Source organism: Strongylocentrotus purpuratus, unplaced genomic scaffold (assembly GCF_000002235.5).
Source record: "Strongylocentrotus purpuratus isolate Spur 01 unplaced genomic scaffold, Spur_5.0 spur5_scaffold_8, whole genome shotgun sequence".
Lineage (NCBI taxonomy): Eukaryota > Metazoa > Echinodermata > Echinoidea > Camarodonta > Strongylocentrotidae > Strongylocentrotus > Strongylocentrotus purpuratus.
Genome location: NW_022145614.1, coordinates 25,482,696 through 25,499,927, shown reverse-complemented (window position 1 = coordinate 25,499,927; position 17,232 = coordinate 25,482,696). Strand labels below are relative to the sequence as shown.

The window sequence follows — 17,232 nt, the reverse complement described above, 5'->3', positions numbered from 1 at the left end:
ACATACCTTAGGGAACTAAGTCTACCCTCAGAGTCAGGTTTCTGACCTTGTTTTTAAAGGGAAATCCAACCTTGATAGCAAAGTACTGTAGAAGAAAGCAGAAAATCAGAGAAGCAGACTTGTAAAAGTTTGTATAAAATCAAAAAATGAGAATGTCATAAATTGTTGATTTGCAATCACTGTAGGTATGGGTTCTTCAAATTGGCTGAGTCGGTAATGCCTCTGTGATGTAATGTCGGACAACTTTCTCATTTGTTTCAACATACAACATGTCAAAAATATTTTATTTTTTTCAAAAATGTATTTACTCAGGATTGTCTTTTCTTTTTAGAGGACCCGTAGGGTGAAGGATCTTGGGAGAAAAACAGAAATTCGTGATATTTTTATACAAGAAAAATTGCAGAGGAATCCGTCACTACGTCACAATTAATCCACTGACAAAATTGTCAAATTAAGATTTGCATACCCATAGCTGTTTTTCAAACATTCCTAACTTTATTGGTCTGAATTATTTCAAACTTTTGCCATTCTGTCAATTTGAATTTCAAACTTTCACCATTCCTTTTATTTGAATTTTCTGCTTTCATTCAAATTCACTTATTTCGAGGATTGTATTGCCCTTTAAGTAAATGTGCCTTAAAACCGCGTCCTAACTCTATGTCTGCTCTTGTTCTAATGTGCTTTTTTATGTGATTACAATTGTATTTTGAGTAGTGCCCCAAGGGTGAAGGATCTTGTATTTTCATCATTTTATGTATCATTGGATGCAAATCAATTGCAATTTAACATTAATGGCAAAGTATGTGTACTTAAAAGATAAGAGTTACAAATAATTTCAAGTTATTTGAATAAATTGCAACTCTTTATAAGACGTGGCCCAAATCTTTATGTGAGGAGACTAGTAAATCCAAGAAGGGGCTACATCTTCTTTAATAAGAGTTGAATCGTAGTTCATAAATAAAAATGTACTAGTGTTTTATTTAAAATTTTAAAAAATTAAACCTAAGAGAAATGGTTGTAAATTTTGGTGATTGTACATGTACAGCTTTGGGGAGGGAGGGGGGGGGGGGGTTGTAGATTGCTTTTCACACTTCTTGCATACTATTATGATTTGCTTAATGCATGTCCTACTATACTGGCGGTAAGTATATGTGTCAATGCAAGTATGTATGCCCCAGTTATGATTATAGAATGACTTTTTTTTTAATGGGAACGCCAATTCCAGCTGCCTATCCAGTAATGTTGCTAATCGTTATGTGCAATGCTATTGGGTTAAGATACCAAGTCAATCACCTTCATTGTTGATATTATAGTCATTAACAATATTTTCATTATATTTTTCATTAAAAAAGTGATCATAATAAAGGCTTGTTCAGATATGGCGCTGTAAACTGCTGCTGCATATTTGTAACAATAAGATTATGAAATGTTAAGCATATTACACTTTTAAAACGTCAACAAAAAAAAGCTGCGGTTTTCCCCACGTCATATCTGAATGAGCCTTCTGACTAATATACTTCTGTGCACATATCAATACGGTTATACCATAAAAAGACTTATTTAAATGAAGTCAAACTATTATCTATTATCCAATCAAATGGCAGGGCTCAAACCATGGCAGAAGGGACATTTTTCAACCAGCCAATCATGAAGCACTACTCATTCCCAAGTACTGCAGAGGGGAACCTACCGGGGGGTAGGAGGGCAAGCCATGGCCTGAGTGGGACCCTCTCCCTGCTGGGGAAAACGCACGACACGGATAAGAATCTGAAAATTCAGGTAAGATGGCTAATTTTTACATCTTTTTGGTGCGTTTATCCTGTATACTCTGTTTTTATTATTTATTTGTTTTGTTTGTTGTAGATTTTTTCTGGGACATTTGATATCTTTAAAATATGTCTAAAATATGTTGTGAAAGCGTACCAATCACTTACAGATATAGTATGGGTATAGCTTCTTTTTTTTTTTTTTAAGTCAACCTTCACCCAGCAAAATCTTCGGCTTATGTTAAAATTTCTTTGAAATATACTTTGAATATGTTGTTTAAGTGTACCAATTACCTAAACATTCTGAGATGATCCTCGGCTAAACGAATCCATATGTATTATCATTATTATTATAAGTTCAGAGTTATTATTATGAAAGCAACATCTATTTATCAGCATCAATTTATCAGCAACAAATGTTGTAATATCACTTTAGACCAGGAACTTGTTAGAAGAGTCCAAGAGCACCTTGAATGAGCCTATCCAGCAATCATCATTGTGTACAAATGATGAAGAGGAGATTACCCTCTCAAGTGAAGCCAGGCATCTCCTAAAAACCTACCACTCTCTCGCCAGGTAAGTCCATGGGGTAACAAGGTTGGGAGGGGGGATTCCTCCCTATAATGGGACTGCCCTCACTTGCCTTAGACCCACTGCAAGTTGTATTGATGGGGGGGGGGGGGTGGTCATTTTTTGGGGTTATGAAAGGGGAGCATGCATCTGTATACCTCAGTGGATAAGTTACAAGAAGGGTCACTCAGGAGGGGGCGCCATTGAAAATTCTGTGCGAGCACACTTGGCCATGTTTTGGTTCTCCTGAAGAACATGAGGAATGGGGTGCAGGTAATACTCAAAGGAGAACAATACACCTTGTCTCATCAAAAGACTCTTGGCCAACAACTTGTTTTTAAGGATAATATCTGCTGTGTATTAAGACACAAACAGGACTTCATGTAGCACATTTCTTGCATTATGGGGTAGGGGATGAGATTTTTAAAATTTCCATTTGAATTAGGTCCATATTTCAACTTGACCCAGTCTTGTATAAGCTGAGTTTTGTAGTCAAAACTTCATGATTGGCTTTACAGTATGTAATCAATTTCAACTCGTGTACAGGTCCGAGTAAACTGTACAGTAACTGTGTTGTTTGTGATTCCCATCTGGTAACCATTAGATTGTCTCCCACTATTTAAAAATTGTTCTGACTTGTTATTCTGTTGTGGACGGTGTCATGGTATAGTGGTTCATTTACTTGGATCTCAGTCCTAGGGTTAAGGGCTCAAATTTCAATCTGGCACTATTATCCTTTGGTGAGACATTAATCCATGTTTGCCACTCTCCACCCAGGTGTAAATGAGCACCTGGCAATTGCTGGCGTAACAGTAATTACAGGGCCCTCTGAAGGAAATGCATTAATGTTGATGAGGCTTCCCTGGATATAAAACAAAATCACGATTGTTATTCTGTCATCTTTGTCAGGAATGACCGAGATGCATCCAAGACATCCACACAGTTGCCATGGTTACAGGATCTTCATCTGGAGTCGCTGACCAACATCCTGCATCAGATCATGCTGCAGACAGTCAACTCCCTGGCAAGCAGTAGATGGGAACTCAGGAGGATGAGCCAACAGGTAGGTGTTGTATTTATGTGTACGTGAATGGGAAGTCCACCCTGATATTAATTTGTTGTCATCAGTGACATAATTTAGGAGCTCCTCTCCAATTTGCTCTGTAAAGAAAATTTCATAAACTTTCATTTCCTAAATTATCGATAACAGAATAGATTTGTTTCACACAGGAGTTGTATAATAATAATAATAATAATAGCCTAATAGTCCACTCCAAATTTTATTAAACCGAAACGGAAATTCTTTTTGCCCAATTGATCGTGAGCCCGGCAGCCACTGAGCAGCGCCAGATCGACGTTGCTCTATCCCTTATTGTTGAACGCCAAACAAGGTAGCAACAACTCCCATCTTTTAACGTCTTTTGGTATGACGCAGCCGGGGTTCGAACCCACGACCTCCCGGTTGTGAGGCGGACGCTCTACTGACTGAGCCAACATATTTGCGATAATTATATGTAGGGTGAATGTATGATTGAAGATTTTCATAAGGGGAAATATTACTTTTTGAAATATTTTAGTACAAGGGAAAATGGGAGGGGACACGCAAGATACCACAATGAGTTGCCAATTTGTGTTTCATCGATTGCACCTTAAAAAATGTATAATTTTCTAATTATGCCTCCGCCACCGAAGGTGGTGCCGGAGGCTTCATGTTTTCGGGTTGTCCGTCCGTACGTCTGTACGTCCGTACGTCCGTCCCGTTTGACCGTTATCACAATATCTCAAGAACCATTTAAGATTTAAACTTAAGATTCGGGAATAGTATTTATCACCATAGGAAGACGATCTGATTAGATTTTGGAGTACGTAGGTCAAAGGTCACAGGTCACAGAGGTCAACTTATGAAATTCCTTGTATTGAGTTTGTTAGCGCGATATCTCAAGAACCATTTGAGATTTAAACTTCAAACTTAAGGATAGTATGTATCACCATAGGAAGACGATCTGATTAGATTTTGGAGCACGTATGTCAAAGGTCAAGGGTCACAGAGGTCAACTTATGAAATTCCATACATTGAGATTGTTATCATGATATCTCAAGAACCACTGGAGATTTAAACTTAAAACTTAGTGATAGTGTGTATCACTATAGGAAAACAATCTGATTACATTTTGGAGCACGTAGGTCAAAGGTCAAGGGTCATAGAGGTCAACTTATGAAATTCCATACATTGAGATTGTTATCATGATATCTCAAAAACCACTGGAGATGTAAAAACTTCAAACTTAAGGATAGTATGTATCACCATAGGCAGACGATCTGATTAGATTTTGGAGCACGTAGGTCAAAGGTCAAGGGTCACAGAGGTCAACTTATGAAATTCCATACATTGAGATCGTTATCGCGATATCTCAAGAACCACTGGAGAATTTTCACTTCAAACTTAATGATAGTATGTATCACCATATCATAATATCTCAAGAACCACTGGAGATTTAAACTTCAAACTTAATGATAGTGTGTATCACCATAGGAAGACAATCTGATTAGATTTTGGAGCACGTAGGTCAAAGGTCAAGGGTCACAGAGGTCAACTTATGAAATTCCATACATTGAGATTGTTATCATGATATCTCAAGAACCACTGGAGATTTAAACTCCAAACTTGTTTAAATTGCTCTATGGCGGAGGCATCATTTTCGACTGCGCGCAGTCAAAATTCCATCTAGTTTTTAATCAGTTTTCGCTCAAACTTTCACGGACAAGTTTTCTCATATTTCTGAATCCATTGAAACCAACGCAATACCAGCTAGGGTAGATTACACCTTTAGGTGTAGACAGTATTATGGACAGAGGGGTTTAATAGACATGCTTTTGTGGTCATCCACCTCTCACCTTACAAACAAAACAACAACACTAAATGTGAAAATTAACAGAAGTTTTCCATGCTCATTGTACTTTATTCACTTGTAGTCAGTCAGCGCGCCACAGGAGATAATTTGCAGATATTTATTCAGTTCATGTTCAAGGCTATTTGGGTTATGAATACGTAATGAGTCTTGCAAGGGTCTGGTTTATATTCAGCATTTTCTACAATTTGATTAAGTTTCCATCCATGACGTTGGTATCACTGGACAGAAGTATATATATACAAGGATCCAAAAGATACCATTCATTCGTCTTTTATGACGTTAAACATACTTCACATTACTTGCGGCATAAAGATTTTATATTAGCTGTAAAGCTACACTATCATTATTCAATATGAGACCCTATTCATTATGTCTCATCTTTGAAGGCAGTCAGGAACCTTCTCTCATCATTTCTAAGCACAAGCCAGGATACCCTTGACTTGAGATCACCATCGAATCTCCCTCCATCATCCCTTACAGGCCCTGCCCCTGGTAGCAGAGTGTCTCCGCTGGTACCACCCAGAGACCCTGGTCAACTTCTGGAAGGAGTGCCTGACCTCAGAAGCCAGTCTCCTCTGCTACGGTGCAGCCCTCACACTCAAGCACAGCATCCAACATGCAAACAGGATGATGCAATACCTACAGCAACCGGTCTCAGGGTGGAGGGTGAGTTCAGTTTGACATTTTCTGTTTGTTTCCTTGTTCGTTTAGTGGTCTTTGACCACTTAATACAGTCAAACCTGCTTTAGTGACAACCTGTCTATAAAGACCACATTTTTTGTTTCCCTTGAAAATGGTTTCTCATCGAAACATGTACTAAAGGAACCTGTCTACAAAGACCACTTTTTGTGTTTTCCTTGGGCGGTCGCTATGGACAAGTTTGACTGTAATGGAGTTGAGTTCTGGTCATTCACTTACACTGTACAAGAAATTGGAAAATTCACTGATTGCCTTTCTTTTATTTTGTTGTTTTGAAATACTTTTGTTTATTCTAAACAACTAGCTAAAAGAAAAATGTATCGGACTTTTGAAATAATGGTGGTCATGTTAACATCTCTCCAACTCATTTTTTTCCCTTCTCTCACAGCGTGACTCAAATACTTGCCGTCAGGTCTCGGCCTCCATCGTAGTAACCGTCACCCAGGGTCTTTCTGGCTATGTTGGCATCGCCAAGCAGCTCATGGAGAGAGAGGTCATTGACAAGCTTTCTGTTGTTGCCATGGAGATCCTCCTCATCTCGCTGGCCCACTTTGAAGAGGAACTAGAGCAGGTGAGTGACTTGGCATTTTGGTTTAAAGTGGCTTCTTTTTTATGCTTTATTTGTGTTACATCATATATTGCACATTAATAAAGCTACCTGATGTTGTGATCAAGCACAAATGAGTTAGAAATATTACGTAGGAAATATTAATAAACTCTTCTTGGGTTGGCTAGACCAGAAAGTGTCACTAAATTTAGAAATAACTAAAAATGAAAGAAATATTTCTCCCCAATTTGTATTTTGAGATCACTGTGACATTCTGTTAGAGTGTTTTCCCCATTCAATAGCATTCTGGTTTGTTGTGGTAAAGTTAGTTTCTTTTACAAATTACTTTTCTATTATGAAATTTGTATCAGTTTTTAGAATGTTTTTATCCAGTGATCATTTTATTTTTTCTTTAGTCATTATCAACACTCAAGATTATCTTCTCATCTTGGAGCAGGAAAGATATATCTTGAAATGCACGTATATTTGAACAATTTTCTTGCAGGAGAAATGTTCCCTTGATGAGGCGCTACACCAGTTCCAGACCCGGATCTTTAGCCACGCCCATCCTGAGAGTGAGGTCTGCACTCAGCAAGCCAAGTTCACCAATGCTCATGATGTGCTCATGCCTTTAGATGGATTCTTATGGTGAGATGCGCGCTATGTGTCTCTTAATCGTGTTTCTTAAGTCTAGGAGCCTGTCCCGAATTAGACCCTCACCCGTCAAGCCCATGATTTGGTCCGGTGGTATCACTTAACAGGGAGAGGGAGATTTAGGAAAAAGCACCCTCTGCCGATCAGTAGACTTCTAATTTTGCATTTTCTATGATTAAATATGCCGATGATACGGTGATTACAGGGTATATTTCAGATGATAATACTGAACGTTATTTTTCATTGATCCAACAGTTTGTTGAATGGTGTGACAGGCACCACTTACAACTAAATGTAGCAAAAACGAAGGAGATCATAATAGATTTTCGTAAGAGAACTGTAGTGGATCATGCACCCCTTTGTATTCACGATTCCGTAGTCGAGCAGGTTAGCGAGTACAAATATCTTGGCACTACTATATCATGTAAATTGGATTGGTCAAAAAATGTCAACATTATCCAGAAGAAAGCAAATCAAAGGCTTTATTTCCTTAGACAACTTAAGAAACTCCACATAGATAATACACTTCTTGTTCTGTTCTATAAATCAATCATTCAGTCTATCTTGACATTCAATCTCATTTGTTACTTTCGTAATGGAACACGTGCTAGCAAAAGGAAAACAGAAAGAATAAGGAAAATTGCTCAGCGCATCACCGGTTTGGAATTGCCCAGTTTAGAAAGTATATATGTTGATCGTACATTGCTGAAGATTACTCGTATTATGAAAGACCCGTCACATCTTTTGTTCCATAATTATAATTTCAACCGTTCAGGAATTCGCCTCTGCGTTCCCCGCACTAGGCGGGAACGCTTCAGACGCTCATTTGTACCAGATTCAACTCACATGTTCAACAGTATGGTAAAACGAGGGCAATCAATGTAGACACTGTACCCTTTTTATTTTATTGCTTTCCTCCATTCCTATACAAGTAGTCAGATCTTATTTTTAGATGAAACGCCATTGATGTTATGTTGTTATTATGTTTTATAATCTGTTTAATTTTGTACATTTCCTTGTAACACAATTGTACCAGTGAACAATGAATTTCCATATTATGGACAATAAATCAATTCAATTCAATTCGATTTTCTTTTTCGAGTAAAATTGGTGCATACCATTGGGACATGGAGGTTGGAAATATGTCTACTATTTTGATTAGGCCTTATGTTACCAAAGCTGTCAATGCGTAGGCCTGGGACAAGTACCAATTTTAATGTTGGTATAGTTTGAATTTGTGAACATGCCAGTGTGGTGTTCGGTGCAGTCGCTGACCCTGTATTCACAATCGATAATTGATACACTTTGATATTGTGATATGTTGGAAGTAGGAATTATTTAGAAGTCAAAGGTGATACTTATGATTTTCATCTTGACATTTTCAAATACCAACTTCATCCTGGCGTTTTAGATATTTGAATAAATCCCAATCACTATTCAAATAGTAGAACAAGTGGTATTCATGTTCTGGTCATAGGTAAGCCATTCAATTAGTTCAAATATATTGAATATAAATCCCAGACCTATCATTCTGGTCTGTCAATGACAACTTTTTAGTCACTGATATAGAAAAATGTTATGCCTGTTCCGGATGCATCTTTTTGTCCACTGCATTTTTATATAAAGCTAACTTGTGAAAACCAACCTTTCCTCCCATGACTGCAGTTGTTGCCTACGTGATGAGAATGCAGCCCCTCACATCAGGCAGCTGGAACGCTACGTCCTGCGAGAGACCCACTGTCTCATGCTGGACTACCTGAGGCGTTGTAGTCCTGGTACAGCCTGCCAAACCTTACCTCTGTACCTGGCCCTGCTCCAGGACTACCAGCAAGACGAGGACATCTCAAAGACATTACTGGATGGGTAAGAATAAAACGAAAAACACTCCTTCCCCCCTCATATACAAATTTATGTACTGATTCAAATCCAAACATAAAGAATCATTGAGCTGCATGCATACAAAAAAGCAATTGTTAATCTCCTTGCCATTGTTTCAAATGGTTTACTTCTTAAAAAAAGTATATTGTTTTAAAGGGTACCAGTCACCTAAAATATAATTTGTGTAAATGTGTAAAATTGATCTTAAAAATTTTGTTTTTACATGACTATCTGGGGTTAATGGTTAAGGAGTTTAAATGTAATATAAAATCCTGAGCAGGAAACCAATTTCAAACCTCTGATCTTTGCATGGACTAATTTACTTACAGCTTTTTTTTTCATTGTGTAAATTTGCAATACCGGTATCTCTTTATTGAAGTAGTATTTGAAGCTCATATTATGATCATAGATTAGTAACGCAATATGAATCCCTTATAATTGAGATCAATTGTTTGTTTTATTCTTTTGTTGATTGGCACCATTTAATGTAAATAATAGAAATCAAACTTCATCAAATATGATGTAAACTTCATTCCCCTCAGCCTCTTCTCACTTTCCCCTTTAATGACTGAACCAAATCTTTCTTCCCAACATCTTTAGATGCTGCTTACTGGTCACTGTGGTCAAAGGTCACATCACAGAGAATGGCAATGCAGAGATTCCCAAGGATTTTAATCACCACCTAGAACTATCCCTGGCTCAAATTGCTTCACTGATCAAGCTCAAGGTATGTACAGAGAAGTTTTGATTCAATGAAAAAAAGTTTCTCTACTCAGTTTAAAATTACTTTAAAACTACTTCTGAAATAGTAAAGCTAAATCTTATTTGTAAGCCAGATTTGGCTAGCTTTACCATGTGCCGTGATTTGAGAGTTGCATATCGCATGCTTTGAATGGCTGCACGATCAAGCGAATTTTAACTCGCTTTTTTTGTACAGATTTACCGCGTAACCGCTACATACATTGCGATAGTAAGGCCCTGCAATCGCCTTTTAAGGGTACAGATTTCATATTTTCAAATGTTGGCAGGTATGTGTATGATAGCATATCCCTTCTTCATGTTGAGCCCCCTGCCCATTATACAACCTGCCTATTATCCAACTTTTTGAATTAATCATAGTTTTATCAGCTTTGGAAATCTAAACAAACAATCTTCCTGATTGAAATATAAATTCCTTAGATCAAAACTTTAGTGCATTGTCGCCCTCTTGTTAGGAGTAAGGGCCAGTTTGGCTTTAAAAAAGTGGTCTTACTTAACTACGATTCAGAGCCTGTTAACTTTTTTTTCCTTAAAAGAGAACTTGCAATCCCCTGAAATTTCTATTTGAGTACAATATGACTACTCAGAACAACAATTACTCTTTCACATGTTGGTATGTTCAATACTATCGCAATTTGTTCACAAAATTTTCAGATGATGAAGTTCCACCAAATCATTCATTTTGCATTATCTCTAGTTTATCTTCATAACAGTAATAATAATAATATAATAATAATGAATATAATAATATGTCTTGTTTTCCCAGGGTAGTCTCATCAGTATTAATACTGTTCTCCTGATGGCCCTGCAATCATATTTTTACCCCCGGCTTTAGCCAAGTTACCCTTGAAAAAGCACTCAAGCATTTAAGGAATTTTTCCCTACCAGGTACCCATTTACACCACCTTGGTGGAGTGGGCTAATGTAGATTAATATCTTGCCAAAAGACATTAGTGCTGCTGCAAGACCTTAAAGTGACTCAGTAAACCTGTTAAAGGTTGATGGAAAAATACGTAATTTTTTAATGAAATGTTACTTATTACATGTATATTTCTTCTACTGTACTAACCCTCTAGCATGCAAAAAAACTTTAAAAATTCTCATACCACAAAGATATTTATGGTTTTCTTTGAAAGGGTCACTGGTCAACACCCTCCAACCGTTTTTCCATGATAATAAGACATAAGACAGGCTTTTAAAATTCTTTCAACGCTTATATGTCTGGATTTGGTATATAGAGCCAATTTATAGCTTTATTACAATTTACATTCACCAAAAATATAATTAATTCGGAATAATATAGTTGGGAGAATTAAGGAATCGATCAGATGAGTTTTTCCCAATTTTTATCATTAATAATGGTCTGTTTTCACTCAAATTTTCAGATTATCTTTAATTGTACATCTAGCATTGAAGTCACTACCTCAGCACCATTTTCTTTCATCTAAACAATGTTAGCAAGTCTCTTTTTGTCTCTCTTTTTTTGTAGACCCTTGATTTATCCACCTTGAGGCAGATGCTAGAGATGTACCAGGACCTCAGTCTGTGCATTCAGTCCGCCACACATCTCCAGAAACTCTTTTCTGCAGTAGCCTCAAGATTAGATCTCATGGTAAGTATATGAGCAAGATCATGGTTGAATACATGAGAGGAAGAAAGGCCCTATGCCATCAACACACTTTTTGAGTCATCAAGAAATCATAGTTTGATAAGGTGAGGTGGTGAAATGATAATTTCAGATAGAATGAAAATGAACTCAATAATGACCAAAACAAAGTGACAAACAAGTTCTTATTTTAATCAGAAAAGAACAAGAATATAATTTGTTTGCAAATTATAAAAGATTTACACACATGTATTTACAAATTTACAATTTCTGGTCGAGGTTAACTAGTATCTTGGAGTGCTCAAAATGTGTCCTATCTTTCTACACTTGGTATTCACTGCCTCTCGGATGTCTTTCTGTGGTAATCACTGCCTCTCGGATGTCTTTCTGTGGTAATCACTGCCTCTTGGATGTCTTTCTGGAGCGGTGCAGTTGCTGTTGATCCCAGAAACTGCTGGGCGACAATAGCCTGGAACGCTGGCTTCTGTCGCATGCTATCCTTTGTCACCCATTTCCTACCGCTGAAATATTCTCCTCCGTGGTAGTTACTCCTCGCTAACTCTTATCGCGTGAACACCTTGGTTAGGAGCTTGATGGCAAGGGATTTTGGACCCGTGCATACCAGATATGCCTTGAAGTACTGGTCCATGGCAAAGGTCAGTACTCTCCCATCATCGAGCTGGTAAGTCCTGTGGCGAGGACCTGGCTGGGGCATCGTGCCAGTTCATCTCCTGTCGTACCTTCCGCAGATCATGCTAGAGCCGCTGATTTTGCGGATGAAGACATCTCCAAAGTTCGGCTGTTGATGGAGTGGAAGGTCGAATCGCTGAGGTGGCATTGAAGGTGCTGGTAGGTAGTATGCATAGTGGTAGTTGGCCTGCTGGGTGGTAGGGAGCAGCACACTTGACTGTCCCGATGATGACAGCGAAGCTGGTGGGTGGTTGAATGAGTCCTCAAAGTCGCTAGATATGCCATAGTACTGGGATGGCATCATCGACGGGTCGGCGACTTGGGGTGGTACGGGGAGGGCATTAGCGACTTGACAGGGATGGCGGCTTGATGACTGTCGGCGGTGGATGCAGAGTCCCAAACCCAGCCCTTGGGTAGGCCACGAGTGCTCCGTACTTGACGTTGACGCAACTTTAGCCCTTCTCTGCAAAAGATCAAAAAGAAAACACAATTAAAGTACAAATGCCAAAATTGCCTTGTCGAGTGGGCAAAAGCTTTACATATCGATTCACAAAAATATATTCTCTCATCATTTTTCTTAATTTGATAAGTGTAAATAGTATACTTACTAACTGACAGTATCTTGGCTTTGTGTTGAACTCCCTTGTATGCGACTTGAACTTCCATTCCGACTGACAGATCCCAGGCTTTCTTCACCCTACTCCTTGGCACTGTCTCATGCACTCTTATCCATTTGGAGAAGAGCCATTCAATTGTGACTGTAATCACTAGATCCATGTCTTAACCATATGGTTCTACTTCATTGTCATAAAGTTATGATTTTCAACAGTTATCAATTTTGCATTCTAGATGTATCTCTTTGTGGCACTTCATTTCGCCAGTCTAGCTTTCACTAATTTGTAAACTATCAGCAATATTCTGCTCACCATTTATAATTTGCCTTAACCAGAAAGTGGCCTTCTCTTTAATCTTGTATAACCCATCCCTTGTCCATCTTTTCATCCATCCAGCCCTTGACCAAAGCATCTCTAAACCCGGCCGAGGATAACAATAGACTGGTACTGTTTGCGTCCAACGACATCCCAGCCAGTCCTGTCGATACCATGAGGATCTCTGATGATGAGGATGATGAAGATGACAGAAAGGGTAAGTTAAAGACCACTGCCCTTCCCCACGCCCAAAATATTGCACTTAAAGGCCTCGTCAGTATGATGGGTTCAATGTCCTCTCATAGCAGCAATTTCCTTTGTCTAAAGAAAGATGCTTTAAATCATTAAGTATTACATGAAAATGTATTTATTGATTCTTTAAGTGCCTTTGGGGAGGTGGGCTAAAGCCAGTGTAGTAATAGTAGTTTAGCAGTGCAAGTGCGGAGAGGTGCGTGATGTTCATGAACGACAGGCCTAGCGGCCTGGGCTGGTACTGGCGGTACGGTGTGCATGTGATGTCCATTAGTGTGCAGGATACGAGTTCTGCCATTGCCGTTAGACGCTTGAACAAGGTGTTTTCTTCCTGAATATTATCATGGATTCACTCAAAAGAGCGAGTACCAGAGGAGGAGATCCTTTGACTGCAAACATATTTTTTTAAACGATTTGATTTAAAAAATGGTAGGTTCGAAATGCAGTAATATAAAATAAGAGTGATTGGGTGTTTGTGTTTGCGTGAAAAATATGCTGCGTTGTCTTGCGCTCCGGAAAGACCCCCATTTGTTACGAAAAATGTGGTAAATGTTACTGACAACCATCCTATAGGGTCGGCATGTCTGAAAATGTACCTATTATTATAGTCATTGTTATTAATGTTATTTTGATTATTATTAGTATAATAATCATAATAACAGTAGTAGTAGTATTATTAGTATCATTTGAATGTTATACCCTTTCATTACACATCTAACCTCAGGTTCCACCAGCCATCCCCTGTCCGAGTCTCTGGCCCTGAACGCCAGCGGTGGTAGCGGTCAGACACCACGCCTATCATCCGGGAGTGACCAGACCTCTAGGATGGCAGGGGTTTCCCCCTCTCCGGGGACAGACCTGGAGGATGAAGATTCAGACTGGGATAGCTGGGATGAAGATGAAGAGGTGAGATGGTTAAAGCTTCTTTTTTTGTGTGTGAACTTCTACTACTTACATTAATCACAATGTACATGAAAAGGAGAATCTATATCAAAGCCTTAGGGAATTTAAGAATACCTCATGTCTTTCACATCTTTGATACAAAATTAATCAACTTTCAATCTGTTCACAATGCAGGATTGTATTACATATGTGACTAGGGCTCTCTTGCATAAAGAGTTGTTTTTAAACGCAACTCTGAAAATCAAACACAAGTCCTAAAATTTTAACGAAACTTTGCGTTTGACTGCAATTCAAATGCAACTCTTCCAGATCAAACGCAACTTTATGATAGATAAATGACCAAATCAACTGCAACTCTCTTCATACAATGCACACAAGTTGCGTTTGATTTGAGTTGCGATCAATCACAACTTGATTTTATGCAAGAGTGCCCTAGCATCACAAAACCACCAAAAAGATTTTTTTTAATAATTAAAAAATAAAAATAAATTAAATATTTTTTTAATAGTTTAGGTCTGATTCTGTAAGAGTAGATTCCCAGCTTTAAAATGATATATAATTACTGTTTAAAGAAAGGTTGTTCTTGACAACCCAAAAGCTTGCCAGAGGTTTGTCCGACACAGCAGCAAGTAATGTATGCAGATTGGATTTCAAGTATTGTAGTTCATTCATTGATAACAGGTTAATGGAATAATTCGTCACTAGGTCCCCAGGAAAGAAACATTGATAAATTTGAATTTGTTAGTAAACCAGTCTATTGGATGTTCCTAACCCATCAAAGAAAAAAGAAAATGTCCAGTTCCAAAGGAATGTTACTTTAGAGAAAAGGGCGTAGTAATAAAGCCTGTTGTCTATATTGAAGCACTCTTTACTCCCAAGGTACTTTGAAAGGTAACAAAAGAGGGATTACATCGCCGTAGAAATTCATGTGAAGGGATTATCAGATTGTTGGATTATCACTAGTTAAGGCACCAGTTAAGCACATCCTGTTATTCATTTTGCCAGGTATCACTATAAAGGCTTACCAGTACTCTGTTTTAAAGTTATGGGAGATCAACATGAGACTAGTAGGCGTGGTTGTTAAACTCAAAAGCACACAAACATTGGTCTACAAAACACTGCCAAAAATACAACTTCTAGATTGTTTGGTGCATCCATTCTTATGTAGAAGTACATAGGGATTAATGTATGTTGAAGAACAACTTTTACATCCTAACAAAATTGAATGTTTAGTAAGTGATGTTAGATGATTAATCAACCATTCTGTTATATGGAGGGTTTACAATTATATAATTACAATTCAAAACTTGTGTTAAGATATATTTATACAAAATTGCTTTTGGTGATTAACTTACTCTGTTCACATTGATGTATATTTCATATGTAATGTAATTTGTATGTTATTGTAGTTTGGTTGTATAGCGCTTAGAGACTTTGGTGGATAGCGCTTTGTTAGCACCATTTTATTATTATTATCATTATTATGAAAACAGATAATAATAATAAAAATAATAGTGGGTTCTTCTATAGTGCTCATGTCTGTCAAACTTGATGACTGAGAGGACGAGAAATGCTCATACTCTTACCTCATTCTCATCTTTCAGGACCAGTCTGTCTTTCAGGAGGCCATGTCAGATTTCCTTCGCCAACTTCAGGGATATCTGGGTAAGATCAGAAAAACATATATTTACCAACACTTTTCAATAATTTGTTGTTGAAATCAAACATTACAGTTTGATTTTGCAAAGAATTCATTATCGTTTTTGCTTTAAAGGAAGGTCTCACTACTGGATCTGCTTAAATTACTAATATTTGCCTGCATATAATTGTTCATGAATGTTATAAAAGTAAAATTTAGGAATTCACCTTGTTTTCTCTCAACTATTTAATTTGTTTTCATGAGATGACAGTTTAGAGTAGAAATGAAATTACAAAAAAACAAATGAATGTGTTGCTGTTGTAATGAATGAATTTGTATTACTTTGATACGTTCATGTTAGTTTATCTTTTTTTTAAGTAAGTTGTTGATGAAGAATTTTAAATATGAATTAGACCAACGTTGTTTATTTGATGCATGAGCAAAAAGTAGAAAGTAGAACATAATCCTGTTCATTAATTTTGTCAAAATTCATCTTGTGATTTGCAGGATCCGACACATTCAATGCCGAGCTAAACCATTTAAGTAGCGTTGAGAGACAGTTCATCAGACGCTTGCTCAGCAGCTGAGCCACCTCTTCCAAGACCTTCCCCCTCTCCTCCCCCTCCCCCAATCCTTCAGTTATCTCATTCCAACTGAAGCAGATTCATCTGTATTGTTAACACATGATACAGCAGTGGTCTCGTAACCAGGAAGTCCCGGGTTTGAAACCAAGTCGATGCGTTGGTGCCTTTTGGTAAGGCGTTAATCCTCATCACCAGGTCCCTCAGAGAGGACTTAAAGTCGTCAGTCCCCTGGTTGCTTACTTACTTACAAGCATGCTGTCTTAGCAGCGAACCAGTCTGATTGGTTGGGCTCTTTGGGACTCTCCCTTGCAGTCACTACAATCACCAATTTTCTGTTGGTAAAATATATTACAACAAAAAGAAATTAATAAATAATAAACACTCCTTTCCAGTATGAGTTAACTCTTGCACATTATTCAAAGAGTCTGTATGGCAGTGGGCTATTATTAAAGACCATGAGTGAGTTTGTGGCTATCATATAAATGGATATCATAAAAAAAGTAAGGCAAGCGTTCAAATTTCTGTGTGTGTTGATTTGACGCGAGATGCAGTACTATTGTTATCCGATCATATTTTGTCATCTCAAAGGATCTTCATTACTTTTGGGTGATGAAAACAAATAGAGTTTTCATAAAATATTTAAACAGCATCTAGCTGATATTCTGTTTATTTAAAATACATTAGATTGAAGGGATAGATTCAACCCTTGTGGCAGAGTTTTTTTTTTGTCTAAGATTTTTGTATGAAAATAAATTTAAAGACAAAGGAATTTAACATCTTCCTAACATCAAGATCGGCATTATCTTGCAACTGATCTTTCTTTGGAGTAGGTTTAAGTATGGAC

At 37.7% G+C, this 17,232-nt stretch overlaps 1 protein-coding gene across 2 annotated transcripts in view; it reads left to right on the top strand.

Annotated features, from left to right (window-relative positions):
• The window catches only part of LOC764251, a 34,255-nt gene extending 17,366 nt beyond the window's left edge, over positions 1-16,889 (top strand). For both annotated transcript variants that reach the window (XM_030975253.1, XM_030975252.1), the window contains 13 exons: positions 1,605-1,779; positions 2,203-2,342; positions 3,246-3,399; positions 5,729-5,914; positions 6,336-6,518; positions 7,000-7,142; positions 8,814-9,011; positions 9,627-9,753; positions 11,275-11,397; positions 13,092-13,227; positions 13,987-14,168; positions 15,770-15,830; positions 16,312-16,889. In XM_030975253.1, coding sequence (XP_030831113.1) covers positions 1,605-1,779; positions 2,203-2,342; positions 3,246-3,399; positions 5,729-5,914; positions 6,336-6,518; positions 7,000-7,142; positions 8,814-9,011; positions 9,627-9,753; positions 11,275-11,397; positions 13,092-13,227; positions 13,987-14,168; positions 15,770-15,830; positions 16,312-16,391 — 1,888 coding nt within the window. In that variant the 3' untranslated portion in view covers positions 16,392-16,889. The remainder of the gene's footprint in view (positions 1-1,604; positions 1,780-2,202; positions 2,343-3,245; positions 3,400-5,728; positions 5,915-6,335; positions 6,519-6,999; positions 7,143-8,813; positions 9,012-9,626; positions 9,754-11,274; positions 11,398-13,091; positions 13,228-13,986; positions 14,169-15,769; positions 15,831-16,311) is intronic.
• Positions 16,890-17,232: the final 343 nt, after the last annotated feature.